This window comes from Coffea arabica, chromosome 2c (assembly GCF_036785885.1).
Source record: "Coffea arabica cultivar ET-39 chromosome 2c, Coffea Arabica ET-39 HiFi, whole genome shotgun sequence".
In the NCBI taxonomy this organism is placed as follows: Eukaryota; Viridiplantae; Streptophyta; class Magnoliopsida; order Gentianales; family Rubiaceae; genus Coffea; species Coffea arabica.
In genome coordinates this window covers 56,581,035-56,598,706 of record NC_092312.1, presented here as the reverse complement: position 1 = coordinate 56,598,706, position 17,672 = coordinate 56,581,035, and the positions used below count along the sequence as shown (strand labels likewise).

The 17,672-nt window shown below is 36.8% G+C and overlaps 1 protein-coding gene across 2 annotated transcripts; it reads right to left on the bottom strand.

The window, feature by feature from the left end:
• Positions 1–3,739: 3,739 nt before the first annotated feature.
• LOC113727369 (cryptochrome DASH, chloroplastic/mitochondrial-like) lies at positions 3,740–17,119 on the bottom strand. Of its 2 annotated transcripts, none has more exons than XM_027251499.2 (13): positions 16,598–17,115; positions 15,392–15,531; positions 15,059–15,283; positions 14,833–14,958; positions 14,665–14,739; positions 14,266–14,382; positions 14,133–14,179; positions 13,161–13,237; positions 12,925–13,000; positions 12,630–12,699; positions 12,315–12,438; positions 6,679–6,728; positions 3,740–4,127 (listed from the first exon to the last, which is right to left on the bottom strand). In XM_027251499.2, the coding sequence occupies exons 1-13, from the start codon at positions 17,034–17,036 to the stop codon at positions 3,939–3,941; spliced, it is 1,755 nt and encodes a 584-aa protein (XP_027107300.1). In that variant the 5' UTR covers positions 17,037–17,115; the 3' UTR covers positions 3,740–3,938. The 2 variants fall into 2 exon arrangements, with proteins under 2 accessions (XP_027107300.1, XP_027107301.1); XM_027251500.2 differs by having other exon boundaries at positions 4,052–5,398; positions 16,598–17,119.
• Between the last annotated feature and the right edge of the window lie 553 nt (positions 17,120–17,672).

Here is a 17,672-nt window from a genome sequence, read left to right as displayed (position 1 = left end):
AGAAATTTAGTATAAATGTATTAGTAAATTTAGTATAACTAATTAATAAATTCTATTAGTAGACATGTCTAATTATTCATATAATTGAAAATATCAATTATATTATATATATTATATAATACATCTAACTAATAATATCATTATCATAAGTTTATAACTAATTAAATTACATATTATATATATATATACTTTTTTTTGCTGGTGGCGGGGCGGGGGTATACTCCCCCGCCCCCTGCTTCGTTTCTAAACGGGGGGAAAAATTCCCCCCCACCCCCGCCCCGAGACCCCCCCGGCGGGGCGGTTGCCCGCGGGCACCCGCCCCCATTGCCATCCTTAAAAGCAGTGATAAAGAGCTGAAAAAAATGTAGTTGCAAATTCTCTTTCTGCTTCCTGTTAGTACAAGTCTTAAGAGAGGTAGCGCGCGTGCACGTGACTTTCCCCACCCCTCTCTTTTTTTATTTTTTATAAATTTAGTGCAAAAACATCTTACAAAAATGAAAATGATGAACCTAACTTAATAAATAAAAATAAATAAAAAAATGATAAAAATAAAGTTAAAAATAAAAATAAAAATTTGGTGTCTACACCGAACATACGCCTCTGCAAAAGATGGTAATTGTTCACCTGTTAGAATTTGAGATTTGATTAGTTCAAATTCTGGTTTGAGACCAGCCAAGAATTTGAACACAAGCACTTGTTCTCTTTGCCTCTGCATAACCGTAATATCACTTGAGAGAGGCATTATAGCATTTAATTCTTCTGAGACTCACTTAAAATCAGCAAAGTATTCAGTTACTGTCTTGTCATTTTGTTGTAACTGAAAATATTTCAAAGAAATATCATACATCCGTGAGAGATTACTGCAATATAATTAGGGGTGTAAATGAGTCGAGCTCGAGCCGAACTTTGGCTAATCGAGCCGAGCTCGAGTTAATTTTGTGAAGCTCGAACTCGACGAGTTCGAGTTAATTTTGTGAAGCTCGAGCTCGACGAGCTCAAAATATCGAGCTCGAGCTCGATCTCGAGTCAAATTCGAGTCAAGCTCGAGCTCAAAATATCGATCTCGAGTCAAATTCGAGTCAAGCTCGAGCTCGAGCTCGAGTTTAAAAAATAAAAAATTAATTATTATTATTTTATTTTTAAAAAATAAAAAATAATTATTTATTTTTAAAAATAAATAAAATAATAATTTTTTTAATAAATAATAAAATATTAGGGATATATATGTAATTTTACTATTAAAATAAAAAATAAAAAATAAAAAATATATATATAATTGAACTCGCGAGCCGCTCGCGAGCCAACGAGATTAATGTTTTTTATCTCGAGCTCGAGATCGACTTAATTAGCTCGAGCTCGACTCGAACTCGATATTGACGAGTTCGAGTCGAGCTCGTATTCGAGCCGCTCGCGATCGGCTCGCGAGCGGCTCGATTCACGAAACACCCCTAAATATAATAACCGGACATAATTCCAAACTTCTTTTGTTGTCTTACAATAAGAACACATGTAAGCAATTCGTGACTCCATAGAATTCCATATTGCTCCAAGAATTTGGGCATCCTCTTGAATCCACATTAGTTTCTTGCTGAATTATCTGTGAGATAACGTTGTTTTCCAAAGCTTATGAGATAAATCTTAACAGTTTTTTACCACTGTTGATAATTGGTGTCATTCAACTTCCAATTTGTGATTTGAGACATCACCATTGGCATAATATTAGTGGACGCCACAATACCTTTTGATAAACTTTCAACCATAGCGAATAGCACTTCAAACCCAAAAAAGGGTCAAAACTCGAGACGAACAGTGCCGCGTGAACAGGACGGCGTGAACAGTACGCCGTGAACAGTGCTTTGCTAGATGTTTAACCCTAACCCTAGGACTTTAGTTCTGATACCATGTCAACAGGTATCTTAGGAGGAAAACATCTAGTCACCGTATTATGAGTGACTAACTAGTATTTATAGAAGTACAAATCTAACCAACTATTTACAATAATACCCTTACTAATTTATTATCTACAAGAATACTGATATTCTTCTAACACTAGGAATTAGAATTGTCATTGATGGGAAATACCTTGGATTACCTCTAGTGATTGGCAGATCAAAGAAGGCGATATTTACATACATCAAAGAAAGATTGGACAAAAAACTGCAATGGGAAAGCTACTCAGCCCGTAGAAAAGGAAGTCCGGATCAAGTTAGTGGTTCAACTATACCAGCCTACTCAATTTCTGTGTTCAGGTTACCTGTGCAAAGAAGTAAACTCCCAAGTAGCCAAAATTTTATGGGAAAACAATAATGGAGAGGACAAAATGCACCGTATGAAGTGGAGGAAATGTGCAATCTTAAAGGGAGGGGGGAATGGGATTCTGGGATATCCATCACTTCAACTCAGCTCTCGTGGCTAAGCAACTGTGGAGGTTCGTTACCTGTTTGAACCTGCTGGTAACCAAGGTAATGAAAGCTAAATACTTCCCCAGGAGCTTAACTTTTGAAGTGAAGAAGAAGCCAACAGCCTCCAAAGATTTGGCAAAGCTTACTTAGCTCGCTTGATCTACTGGCAAAAAGAGGGAGGAAAACAGTTGGTAGTGGCCATAAATGATGTTCCCAAACTCTACTGATGGGTCCCAAACTCTAATGATGGAAAGGTCCAAGCCCAGAAACCTCCAAATTGCGACCTGGTTTATGTGCTGGAACTGAGAGCTGCGAGGAACTGGAACACAGACCTACTTGCCAACCTTTTATCCACAAAGGAATGTGAGCTTAGTCCAGCAGATACCTCTCAGCCTCTTTGAAGGACTAGATAGCTATTTCTGGAGTGCAAACAAGATGGGAGCATATTCAGCGAATTCCGGATACCGCATGGCAAAAATACGGGCAGATAATGATAAAACAACGTGCTTGAAGGGAGGAAGAGCCCAGTCACGGGAGAGGGGAAGCCAAGGTATGGAAAAAACTACAGAGTTTGAATGTTAAACATAAAATAAAGCACTTTCTTTGGAAATGCCTGAACAATATTATCCCAACTAATGAGGTCATCAGTGGAAGAACAAAGAAGGTTGATCCGATTTGTAGATGCTGTGGATATGAGATAGAAACTATTGATCATATGCTGGTTTTTTGTAGCAATGTACAGCTTGCTTGGAAAATCTTCCCTATCCAATAGGATTGACTTTGGGATGATAGGTGGAATTTTTGGAGATGATGGGAAAGGCAGCAATCAGCAATGGAAAGACCTAATGGTAGGGAACAAGATTGAACCGACTGCAAACTTCTTGTGGCAACTTCGGAAAGCCAGAAATGAGAACTTTGACAGCAAGAGCTCACCGGTTCTATTCTTGGTGGACAAGACATTCAGATAATGGAGGGAATACAGGAAGGCTCTGAAGATGGAGTACAAGAATGTCCAAGAACCGTGGAGAACACCACGGAAGCAACCTGGACTTCCCCACCACCAGCCTTCATCAAGCTAAATTGTTGACACAGCAATCCAACCTCAAATTAACAAAGCAGGTTGTGGGATTGTGGCAAGGGACGGCGATGGAAAAATAATCACAATCTGGGCTAATCAACTCTACTTTAGGCTTGAGGCAACATACCTGGAAGCTTGGGCACTGAGACTAGCAGTTATCTCAATGGGTTGCTACTGGACATTGATCGATTGAGAGAAGGTTTTGAAGTGAGTAGGTTTTCTTTTGTTAGAAGGCAAAGTAATCTTGTTAGTCATAGCGTGGGAAAAGTTGTCTTCAAGCTTAAATATGATGTTATGTGCGAACATTGCTCCCCCCATGGCATACTTTAAAAGCTACTTACCCTTCACGTGTAAATCTTTTGATCCTATATATATATAATTGTCTATAGTCCTTTCCAGAAAAAAAGTCAACAAGCCAGTTCATGAGCAAATTCTAACTCATCCCTTTGTCTTGCAAATCACTTCCATGTTTTTGCACGCCCAGCAGTTCTTGTCTTAGAACTGGTTTTATTGCTGCCCCCATGCTTGAGGCCTACAACCGGTTTAATGTACAAATGTCCTGGGAAATTCCTTTTCTCTTTTGGCAGTGCTCGCAACTCTGGTAACCAGTAAGCTACGAACTCCCCTTCAGGGTCATAATTTTGAGCCTATATCATGTAAAACAAAATATCATATGGTGAACGAACAAATGCAATTAAAAGATTATTTGCATCTATGTCAACCTCATTGTTTCCTAAATAGCTTCCTTTCATTGGTTCAAACCAAAACAGAAGATGAAGAATTGTAGAATTCAGATGATAATAAAACATATGCAAATGCAAATAAGCACATACACAGCTAAGTTTACGCAGACAGGCAGAACTACTCTATTATAATTCTTACAAGTGTTGTAGGCAAATTATATTCTAGTGTATCATTTCACTTCACAATGAATCCAGCAATTAACTTACGTGAAAAGTGAAATTTTAAAGTCCTTTACTTGACAACGAAATTGTGTTTCTAGAGTTAAATAATCAACAAAATACCTATTTCATTAGGATGAAAACATTGAGATTCTTTCTACTGAAATCTGTAGTGAGTATTTAATAATAAAGGTCATGTGAAACTTTTTATCTTTTTTCCCTCAACCCACCAGGAAAGTTCAGACTTCCACTGCAGACTTAAAATTGTTTTTAGATCCCTTGAAACCTGTCAAATGCCCTGAAAGCTTTCCAAAAATTATGACTCAAAAAGTTTGTTCTCTTGAGTCATATAATGAGTTCCAGCCACAATAAGCTGCTAATCCACATCAAAATTTGCTGTTTTAAAGATCTCTGGATATGAAACGTAAGCAAGAATCTCATTTTGATTACATGAAGGACAATAAAGCTTCATATAAAATCCGTGCAAGTATTCAGCAAAAGAATGACTGCAGATCCACCGTAAACAGTTTGGAAACAGAGTAAAACAAGAGGGCCATCTGGTGGGTTTCAAACCAAAACTGCATCGCCAAGTCAACCATTACATCAAATGGACAGTTGAAGCATAATACTTGTGTTAACAAGAACATAAACTCTATAAACCAGCTATGACAAGCTGCAGCTTATGCAGTAGTTACGCAACAAATCATGTGATTTAGCTTCATCACTAAGAGAGCATGATAATTGACTAGATTTCGTAGCCTGAATATCAACTCGAAAAATCTGAAACAGATTCTTTAGAATACTGAAGTTTCCGAATGTCCCTAATGTTAAATCCAAACTGATTTCACCAAAAAAGCTAAAACTATAAGCCAGAAATTCTCTTCAGTATGAATCCTCTTCATATATGGCTTGAAAAGCTATAGACACATTTGGGGAGGGGCATGCATGACATATAAACCTTAATTCACTTTCCTTACGGGTCCTTCAGTTTTGCATGTTTGAACAATAAGTGTCATCTGTACATATGTAGACAATTAGCTAATCAGCATTTATTTGGTAAAATGTTAAGCTAATTTTAGAAGAAAATGACACACCAAAACATATATCTCATTTACATGACCAAACATATGGAAGCCTATAAACAAGATAAAACTGAAATCCAGCTGGATTTGGTAAATATCTAAACAAAAAGGAAAGGTCTCATGATGATGAAAACCCACATAATTTGTCTCATATATATTTTTTTCAAACTAAGCCATGGGTTCAACTTTTTCAGAATGAGATGGCATTTGAACATGTATCTTTGGAGTCTTAACAGAGAAACAAAAGGAAGAGAAATTTAATCAGGAGAAACAATAAAAGAACACAAGCCAGGTGAAAAATAAAAGAACAGGAGACATTATGTGGAAAAAATGAAGGATGCCAAGGAAAATAAAAGTTAAGTTCCATTGTCTGCAACTTGCGGGGGGGAAAGTGAAGAATGAAAATGAAAGGTCGCAACCATCTTAGTTATTGTGTCCTTCATCTTCTGTTCTAACATTTGCTTCCACCAACTAAGAGGATTCACGATTTGACACTTCTCTTCTCTCCTATTCTTTTTATAACCTAAAAGAGGTAACAGCAGGCTTTCTTATCATTTCTTATCCACTCTATGCCTCTCTTCCACATCATTGTGTAAAAAGACCAAGTTCCACAATGTGATTTTACTAATCAGCCACTCTCCACTACTTTGGTAATAGCCCTCACCTTGAGTTTGAAATCTAGAATCCTTACTATATTAGACCAATTAAGCTTCATTTATTGACATTGAGACAAGTTAATTTCCAAATGTCAAGTTTTATTAGTTGCTTGTTGGGTGAGAACGATGCCTCTTCTGCACTAGATGTGAACTATTTTAGAAGCATAAACTTTATTTATTGCCTAAGGTCTCAAACCATGACTTTAACTAAGCTTGTACGCGTCACTGAAGTCATTTTCTTTCATCATGAATATTACATTCAGAAAATTGTAAATTGGGTTTAAATGTCAATTATCTTGGGAAATTTCCCACCAACAAAGAGCAAACTGCGACTTCATTTTGTCAAACGCAACAATGTCATTGTCTGTGAGAGTGTTTGCCATTTTAAGAAAACACAAGTCCCGATACAACAAAAAATATGATAATCAAACTGTTGGCTTTTTCTATTTTTTTCTTGTGGGTGAGACAATTAACACACAGTGGAACAGCAACCCATAAGGCTGAAACACCAGCTATGCATAATTCAACTGAAGTATTTGAAAATTCTGAAGAACTAACCTGCTTGGGAATGCTGAAATAGCGGTCCTCTCTCGGGTCATTCCCAACACCTTAATGAAAAGAATGCAGAAACTAAGCATAAGATTTGCAAGTCTATATGCATAGCAGAAAGAGAAAACCACAAATGTAGGATGCCACTCTAGAAGAATGTTCACAAAAAAATTAAGGGTTTTGAACCATATTAACAAGAAAAACAATTCAAACTTGATGAAGAGATTCAAACTTGATGAAGAGAACCTTTGCCGCATGAAAAATCACAAAAGTTGCCTGCATCAAGAACCTTTTGGCAGCAAACAGACACCTCAAACATGTTCAACGAATGCAGTTGGTAAAGCAGAGGGCGATTGGACATTAACTATACCAATACTACGTACAAATTTTAAAGCTTAGGCAGGAGAGAGGGAGAGAGGGACAGAGGGTCAGAGAGAGACATTGTGTAATAAGAGCACTTGTACAAAATCTTATTTAAGTGATAAAAAATCAATGTTATAGTGAACTGGTTCATCCGAACAGCAGGACACTGGATTCTGACATCAAGAAACTTGGACCCATTAGCCTGCTGAGCACACTGCCAAAATTGTCTCCAAAATGCATGCATTATGGACCAAAGAGATAATTGGGAAGCTTTATGTTAACATCAGTTTCCTTTTAAAGAGAAAAAAGCAAATTCCTGAGGCTTTACAGCATTTGAATCAATGTGTAACTAAGGATAAGAAAATGCACCAGATTAATTCTGTGAAAATAGAACTCAATAAGACTAAATCATTGGAGATTTTCTTTTGTATCCACTGTTGAGAATATAATTTTACAGACTGGATTGCACAGGAAAGCGTTTGCTGTAACCATCCCTCAGTTGTTACCAAATGGATTTCCTATGAGATTTTCTCCTCAGCTCTAAAGCATACAAGGAGGCCCATCTCTACCCTTCATCACTATAGCAAAAGGTTTTAGCAGAATGCTGACAGGGCCAAAGAAAGTCGACATTTGCTGGAATTAAAGGAGACAGGAAAAAAAGAAAACTTTATCTTCCTCTGCTGAAAATACTCCATTGAGTTTCAATGTTGGATGTCTGGTTGGAATATCATAATTAATTTTTCTCAGCTGGTCTTTGTTGTTTGTCAACTAGTAAGCCATTTCAAAGGTTGCACATTCGAAGGGAATCAACCATCGAAAGAGATTTGAGGAAAACAGGAAAAACTCCACCCAGCCCACCTTAGTTGAAGCACAAATATGAAATCATGTCCAATGGTATTTTGAAAAGAATTCACACTTGCAACATGCAAAAGTTTACTTGTCAAAAGGAGGAAAAATTACTTTTCTTAAAACAAATTTGGCAAACTTCCCATCTTGGTTATAATCACTCCTGGAATTTGATCAAAAGTACATATACCTTAAGGACAGATAGCATGAACTTAAAACTTAAATTCCTTTGTGTACTTGAGATCCAGTGAGAAATATGCTTAAAATTGACTAGCTCCTAATGGCTAAGTGGCTATGAAAAATTTGTGAAGAGCAATTATAAGCAAAAAATCATTTGAAGGAAGAAAAGACAATGCCACCATAATTTCCTATTGCAACTATGGAGGCAGCAGGAACTAGAGGAAGTCAAAGCATCACATATCCTGCAATTGAGGATGGAGGAAGCTTCATGTTAGGAGGCTAAACAATGTATTGAAAAAGAAATTCACTGCAGTAATCAAACTAAAGCTATAGGCAGGCTAGAGCAAGACTGTAACCTTCCAAAGATTGGTTGCTTGGCCATCTAGTTTAAGAATTCTTCCCAAGACTGGAAAGTCAAAGGAGCATAAATCAATTCATCACTTATATATGACCATTTTAGTTACTTGTGATGCTGAAAAAACTGATTTGATAATATAAAACCTTTTTTTTTTGGGTAAGTGGGAGGTCTTGAGCCCAAGACCTCCTGCTTACTATCCCTCTCACCTTTCCATCTATATAAAACCATTGGAGATTACTTCTTTCATGATTATGATCTTGCCCCAAGCCTTTGCATAAGTGAAGAAAATAGCTTTTCTCAGGTAAATAGAACAAAAAGAGGAAAAATGCTAGTATAGAAACTTTTTCTTTAGTCACTTGTCATTAGAAATAAAGAAATCTTAATTAATCTTATTAATATGCTACGATATGAAAAAATCCAGGAAAACATTGTTCCAGCACTCACACTCTCCCAATCATGAAAGGATAACAAAATTGAGAATTTTATTCTACTTCAATTTTGATTCACATAGTTTTCCTCAAACTGAAGTCCAAATAAAAAGCATTAATTTTCTTGGAAATGCACTGTACTTAAACTTCTTCAAGACATTGCATAAATACAGAAATTTGATCCATCATCAGAAACCCAGCACCAGTATAGACAACTTTTCTAACATTGTACAGAATTTCACAGAAATTCTTCTATGCTTTTTCGTATAACAAGCATGACATGGGGTTTTGGTTGTGCCACAGTGGGAGTGGAAAAATGGGAAAATCCAGCCTACTTTTAATAGAACTTTTCAGAACTAAAATAGTCAGTCAAAATATTTTGGGAACATCTACCATTGAGGCATAGTGAGATTCTTCTTTTCTTCTTTCAGTGGTCAACATGAAATCACATTTTAGCCAAAGCAGGATTTATTAAAAAAAAAAAAAAGGGTTGAACCCTTGTTATGAACCATAGGCAGAACATTTGCTAAACTGACAACTGCACAAAAGAAAATACAAACCACAAAGTAAAAGAACATAATGTCTGGGTCTGTGTTTGATATTAAGACCGCTTCATCACATAGATGAAATTCCTAAACAAACCAATACAAGATCTATAGGATTATGCTAAAATATTTATGATGCGGGATAATGTATATCCTACACACTATGTATGTCAATGTTTGCTTTGATGTCTCTATCCATGCACGAGTTACATCAAGTACACCAACACGATTTTTGTAGAAATAAAGTCAAACCACTTCAACCTAATTGTTTAATCTCTGTGCAGTATAGGTAGAAGAACATGCTTGTCCCAAGACCCAGTTCAGCTAGTAGGGACATTGGTCAGGTAATAGTAAGGTCCCTGGTTCCATGCTCAAGTCCTCCTCTTTCCCCTTTCCCCTTGTAAGGCTTGGAATCTCCCTTGAACCAAACAATAAAGAAAAAAGGATCCATGCTAATGGTTGGATTTCAAAAGCCACATTCACAAACTTTTTCCATAACACAAGATAACTGAAAGGACAGCAATGAAGTGGAGAAAACATGGAGATAACCATTGTTTTCCTTAGTTTCTAGCAGTAGTTTGATACTTAGTCATAGTCCTTGATGAGAGACTAAATTTGAACCTCACCCACCAGGAGTCCTTGACAATTTAATCTGTAACAACCATGTATAGGAATCCCATATATGCACATCTAGTAGAGGAAGTCCTAATAAGGCTATTGGGCAAGTGATACATTTTGCTCTGTAATATACACCTCGAACGGAGATGTGGAAGAGCTGATATTGTAATTTGGAGAGCCATATTAGCCTGGCCAAGTCTCTCTAGTCTGCAGGTTTGACACCTGATGCAGCCTTGGAAACAGAAACACCTAAGACCTACTTGGCCATTCATTGCTTCTGTAAGATGACCTCTCAAAATGTACCTCATCATCCTTAATTGTAAGAATGCTGCTAAGTGCACTTAACCAATAAAGAATGTATAACTGGAACTGTCAAAAGCTAAAACATCATCTCCAGAAACTAGAAAATATTCTTCCACTTTCCTGTCCTACTTTATATCTACCTCGATGATCCTGTTTTACCATAGGTATGTCTAAACATTGGCCAGTAGGCACAGGTGAACGGTGTCGTACAGTGTTAGTTTTTTTGGAAAAGTGAAGTTTAATAGGGAAAGTGACTAAAAGAAAGGGAAGTAATAAATGAGAGTGTGGGCTTAGATGGCATATTGTATGCATCAACAACTCCCCAGTGGCAAACATCAGAAAAATCCTTTTATCATTGAAATCACAGCTGAGTGAATTAAAATGCCAGAAACTTCAGCTTTTGTCTGAAGAAGAATGCTTGCAAGTTCCTTGCTAAAAACTGTCCTAAATCAGAATAGCTCATTCTATTTTTCCCTTAACAAAGTTAACCTTTTTCAATTATGATGGACACATAAAATATCAAGAGTAAATGGTCAAAATAGTAACCAAACTATTTAAAATGGCACGACTCGTCACTGAACTTTTTCTGTGGCCGAAAAGGTCACTCAACCCCCTAAAATGAGCCTTTAGAATCATTTTTTGGTAAATTAACTGGAATTACAAGTTTTCAGGGGCAAAAATGTCCAAATAATGCCATCTCTTTCTCTCCTCTTACCCCTCCGCCACCTTCCTTACAACTTCCTTCTCTCCTCCCCCCTTGACCACTCGCCACCAACAGAGAATTCCATGACAACAAAAGGAACACGGACAGTTTTGAGCCGCTTCTTAGTTGATTGATATTTGGCTGTATAATTTCAATTGTGGAATTATTGTCATGTGCCACAAATACTGAAAACCTCATCTCCTCCCAACTCTCTCTCCAATTCACCACTCCAATCAGACCACATCAACCACCCTTTGCACAACTGTCTCCGTAGTGCATCATTCTCTCATAAAAATGCTTCAGAGCAGTCCCATCATTAACCAATTTTGAATTTCGAAGATCTGAGGAAATTCTTGTATATGTATCCTCATCAATATGACAACCATTTTCTTTCGTTTCTTTAATAACCACCCAAAATTCCTTCATTGAATGATTTTAAGCATAAATTCTCAGCATGAAACCATAAATAGAAGTACTTGGCCTGATTTCATCAGAAGCTTTTTCTTAGCATAAAATCTGAGTAAATGCTTGAAGCTTTTTCTGGGTCTTTACCTAATTTCATCGGAATATACAAACAGTTTCATGGGTCAATCTTGGATTTAAATTTGATAGCTCTTTTTCAAACTCTTAAGCCCAATCATCGGATAATATTTCATTAATAATTGGCTCTGATTTGGTTGAAAAGAACAGTGGTGGTGGCTGGGTGGGTGGGTAGGTGATGGTGGTGGAGGAGGAAGAAGAAACTGATGTTGTGGGTACTTTTTTTTTTTTGGATCACAGCGACCAGATCTGGTCACGGCGGAAGGGGGGAGGGAAGGGGAAATGGGTGAAAGGAGGGGATGAGAGGGGAGGAGAGAGGGTGCGGTGGTGGGTAATGCAACAGTGGCAGTGGACAGTGAAGGTGGAGGAGGAGGAAGAGGAAGAAGATGATGTGTTGGTGATTTTTTGTATTAATTATATTTACCTCCTATGAAGTTTTGCCAAAATATGGATTAACCCCTAAAGTTTGATTTTTGTTTAAAGAAAAATTATGTCAATCAGAATAGGACATTTTTACCCTTGAAAACCTACAACAGTGGGTCAAGTTTGCTTTTTTCTAGCTGGTTTACTGGCTAAATTGTTCGAAATGATCCTAAAGGCTCGTTTTAGGGTATTGAGCGACCCTTTTGACCACAAAAAAGGTTCGGTGACCAACTCGCATCATCTTAGATAGTTTAGTACTATTTTGGCCATTTATTCAAATATCAAACCACAAAAAAAATTTCATGAAGATAAACGTGTAATACTCAGAAAACAAATACCTGCACCATATGTCCAGTTACCATAATTGGAACAAGGATCATAGTCCAAAAGGCATGATTCAAACCATTCAGCTCCCATTCGCCAATCAATGCCCATGTCTCGAACAAGAAAGGAGCATACAATCTGTGGCAGGATATAAATTGAAAAGATAGGTTCGTAATTCAAGATTGAGTTCAAATGAGAATTTTGTAAGGCAACTGCTACTCTACTATCAAAAGATGGGATGGTCTTTTCGTTTTACTAATTACTACTGTTCTACGTGACAAAGCAGCAATCCAGAATCACTCAACTATAACTTTAGTGTATGTTAGTACCTGCCGGCCTCGATTTGACATGAACCCTGTAGTTGACAGTTCTCTCATATTTGCATCTATAAGAGGGTACCTAGTTTTTAGCAACATTAGAAAATGAGTCAATACAACATAAAAGGTAAGTTAGCATATGTTATCTTGATCAAGATCAACATATCGATTTCCCTGTACTTTCCTTTTATTTTTCTTTTTAAAGGGATGAAGGAGAGAAAGAGATCTGCTGTCCAATTTGAGCATAGAAATGTGATTTTCCACAACATCTAGTGGCCACAACCAAAGCAGTGGATAGAAAGTATACCCAGTATGACCATCTCTCCAAGCATCAAAAAGAATGCTGTCTTGGTTCCAGTTAACCTCAACTTTTCTGGGCCCACCTGAATGCAGAAAAAGTAAACAAACTGCATAACTTTGATTAAATTAGAAAATTTTACACAAGTTTCAGAAGAATGCAGCTACCTGAGCTAGGTTGTAAATTCAAGAACTGGAAGCATTTTTTATTTTTATCAATCACTTAGAAATGGCACCTCATTTTACCTGGATTAAAGAGAGTGTTTCCCTCCTTAATAGACAAAAATCTGAAGTAATCTCTCCATATCAGTTCAAACAAAACCCTGAACACATTAAAATTATATCAGAAAAATGATAAAGAGATTTATTTTCCTCTTGGAATATATACACTATTACAATTTTCAACACGTGCGGACCTTTTTGAGGTACAAATGGGCATCAAGGTAGACAACAAAATAATAAACTGACAAAGTATAACAAATAGTCCTTGCAAGAACACACTGAGTGATGTTAGTGTAGTTAAGGTGCATCTTTTAATTCAAAGACATGTAAGTTGAAAATAGAAGCATACGTCTTTCAAAGACTGACATAATTTAAACAGTAAATAGCGTACATGACTTTACATGAAAGGTAACAAATACTCTATGCACAGTTTCCCCACAAATAATTCTAGGAAGAATATCTTTGATAATTTTTTCTGGTTTTTCTCAATCTAGAGCTTCAGTTTATACTTGAAAGGAAATCATGGCATGGCATTGGCCAAGTCTCTTGCCCAGCCTTTGCCTTCTTCAGTGGTCAAGTTGTTTAACTGACTTTTTGATAGCTGAAGCAGTGAGGGCTTTACTATAACCCCTCAAAAGCCATCAATTTACAGCAATGACTATTTTGTTCTTCAAACCCATACAACTTTTACAAATTAATTAAACAAGTAAAGAAAGTCCACTCTCGTTGGATTGTGGCATTCCAGACCCACGTCAGGTTCCAAAACTTATTTGATTGGACTTGCAAGTTTGAGAATACTAGCTTGGGAGCTCAATTGTTCCAGAGAGAAGTCCCTAGAAACCATTCAGCTCATTGCTTAATTTACTCAAAATAAATAGGAAATCTTGAAAGGTATGATTTAATTTGTCCACATATGTTCATTAACTTACATGCAATTCCCGATGTAATCATTGAAATACACAAAGAAAGGAAGAAATATAGAGGAGATCTAGTTACCAGTATGTTGAATTATTTGATTGCCTCTCAGCTTCATATCTCTTTACCTTAAAATAAATGGAGAACATGATTTTACTATGAATTAAACTGATATTATCACTGCCCATTACTAAGAATGTAAATAATGTTATACCTCCTCATAAATGAAACGAGCAGAAAGGTTTCCCGCAGCAAGCCAAGGAGAGAATTTTGTTGAGTAATCAGGACCTAACATCCCATTTCTAGTTTCTTTGTATATCCTCAGCAGATCCTACAGGAATATACGATGATGTTTGAACACCACACTCTCATAATTTGATTACTTTCACTTACATTCCGTTAGAACTTGAATTTGCAGACAAAAGTTATCAAACTTGAGAATTCAACGTTAGTGGTTTCTAAGGTATTAAGTGCAACATAATAGTAAACAGTGGAATATCTTAAATGACTTCCAATTGATACAAGGTCTTGCTTAGCACCACAAAATAGCCTTGAACTTAATCCTCATAGGAAAAACATAACTCAAAATTCCTATCCAACAAAGATTTCTTGCCTTTTTCCAAAAGTACTCGTGTAGTCTACTTAGAGCTGCACTTTCACCACCCACAAATCTCATTCCTTTCTCCACCTGTATCAGCACAAAATAAAGAATACTGAAGGAACTTACATGTGTGTTAAACATGCTGCATCATCATGTATGTGAAGATGAAAGTAAACATGCCTTTGGCTTCTGAAATCCGAGCTCAGTAATTTCAGGAACAGTGCCCCAGTCACTAATATTTGGTGGAGGTCCAAGTGTTGTTGGAATCTTTAAACAAGCACGCACTGTAGACTTGGACTCAACAGACTACAAGGAAGCATCATCCAGACACATGAAGCAATACATGAGATATTTGTTCTAACAGGCAAAATGTCTCTACTCTAACCTATGAGAAGAAACATGATACCTTACGGAATTGCGTATAGACATCTGGTAAACACTTACAATCAAATGGAATGTCATCAATATGGTACAAACTACCACCCCAGATCAACTGCAATTTGGTACCAGTTTTGGACTCTGGCTTAGTGGACAACCCTTTCAACAATGGCTGGTCAACTTGTCTCAAGTTTTTAGCAACCAATCTCTCAACATTCAACTCCTCACTGCATGTTTCTTTCTGAGCAAACACCTACACACTTGTAAAAATATCAATCAATTGGCACTAGTCGGAAACAATAGTTTTTGAAAGAATTATTGGATGTAGAAAAGAAAACATTGAAGATGGAGACTTATTAACCGTGTGTGCTCCGTGTGCTTTTGCAAGCAAAGGCAGTATATCCTCCGGTTTCCCCTGTTTAATCAACAAGTCCAGACCACGGCTTTTCAAGTTATTTTTCAAGTCAGCCAAAGACTCCATGAGAAATTGAGCCCTCAAAACTGCCCAAAAAAGGTCAAAAGAACTCAAAATCACTAATATACCTTTGCTATCAAATTTCTAGGCATGGAATTTCCAATTACAATTTGGTCAGTCAAGCGCTTACTGAGAAGAACAAAAACAAGTCAAAATAGGGATAGCCTAGAAGTTACTATCAACATTTCCTTCTGCCAACAAGCTGTCCAATCATCTTCTATCTATCTAAAATTAACAAGAAGGTCCTGGTACTTTTGCATTGTTATAGGTTATATGGTTGTTATATTTGGATATATCTGCAAGATAAACAAGTTCTCAGAATATGTAAATGCCCAAAATATTTTTACAAGTTTAAGTATGTCTTTAATTTTCCTAAATCCCTTCCGAATAAAATGTTTACTAATGTAGATTTGCTCCAATCAGGAGGCTGCACACCTTATCCCTATACTGAGTCTTCACACCACTAAGTCATATTCAATCATTATTACTGTGAACCATTCAATTAAACCAGCTAAAAAATCCACACTAGCGGGCCTAGATGATCAAGACATAAGCCCATTTCCCAATTGCACGATTTTGGTTATTTCACATGTGGCAAGGATCTAAACTCTCATGTAAAAGATTTTTGGAGAGGCTAAATCCATATCCCTTCCTCCTAAATCCACACATTTGATGCATTGATGCATTGTACAACTAGCATAGAAAATTGTTCAAGGTGTTGATTTAGTATGGAGGGGCGGGGATTTAGGCTGACATCCAAGAATTTGTTATACTACAGTACTAGTCCAAAAGGGAAATACCAAGACAAGTAATGAACATCTTATCAAATCAATGAAGTATAATTTAAAGTAAAAGTCCAGAGATGCAACATAATGAGCACAAGGTATATATTCTAAGTGCACAATTATCAATATTGGAACCTGGCAAAAATTTAAACTCCTTTTTTTGTCCAAACAAATTGCCATACTTGAATATTGATCCAAAAGGGAGATACTAAACTAAGTATTCAAACTATAATTAAACAAAATATAATTCAACGGAATAATCTAATGGAGAAATTCAGAGGTACAGCCTAATGAGCACAAGGTATACCTCCAGTTTTAGGGAAGCCAAAGTAATGGGTGGAGGAGGTGAAAAGCCTAGGATCAACACAGTAGACAGGCAAGAGAGCTTGAGATGAAAGCCAGGCCTTAATCAAAGCCTCATTGTCCAATATCCTCAAATCACTCCTGAACCAAAAAATGGCCACCCCTTTGCCTCTCCTCTCAGGCAATGAAGAACCAGAAGACGACGATGACGTGCATCTCCGGAAGGTTTCCTGAGCTATGGCGACCATTTCTTGGGGACTTACTCCTGGAACTGAAACAGCCATTGTTCCGGAAGAATTTGAGTGCATGGCTGCAACAAATTTGCAGTTTCTTGGAAATGGTTGTTTGAGAAGAAGCAGTAGAAATGAAACTTTCGTCGCTGATTTTCTTAGTGTGATGAATGGGGAAGCTATGGGATGGGAGAGTGAAGAATATGTGACCATGGTTGGAAAGCTTACACGTAGTCAGTTCAGTTTCTGGTACTACTTTTACGCCGCGGGCAGTCTTGCCGCGGATGTGTACCCAGCAATGTGGATCCCAATATAATTGATGCAGGTATGACATTAATCAATATGTAAAAATTGAGTCAATAATAATATTATAAAAACGCAACAACTTTTGTCACTTGTTAAAATTCATACCCATAAATTCAATCTTAACTACCCAGTTTTAAATAGTTTCATCTACTACTATAAATTGTTCTCTGCAATTACTATTGTAATTCTGGATCTAGGTATTTCATACCCAAAAAAAAAGAAAAAGAAAAAGAAAAACTTTTATTGAATGATAGTACAAAATTTGGCACCTCACACTGGCCATGCACGTGCACTTTTTGTTGCCATTGTGTTAATTAAGAAACAACAACTCACTGTTTAATTATAATTAATTTTTCCTCCTTTTTTTAATGTAAATGAAAAGTTTCAAACTCGGTGATCTCTTAGTTACACTTTCTCTCTTCGTACCATCTCCTTCCCAACTAATTTCTCTCTAATTGTCAATTGTTTGTAACAGTCATCAAATATCAAAATTCTGTTTAGAATTATTAGAACATAAGCTCGATTTCAAGTTAATGAGTTTAC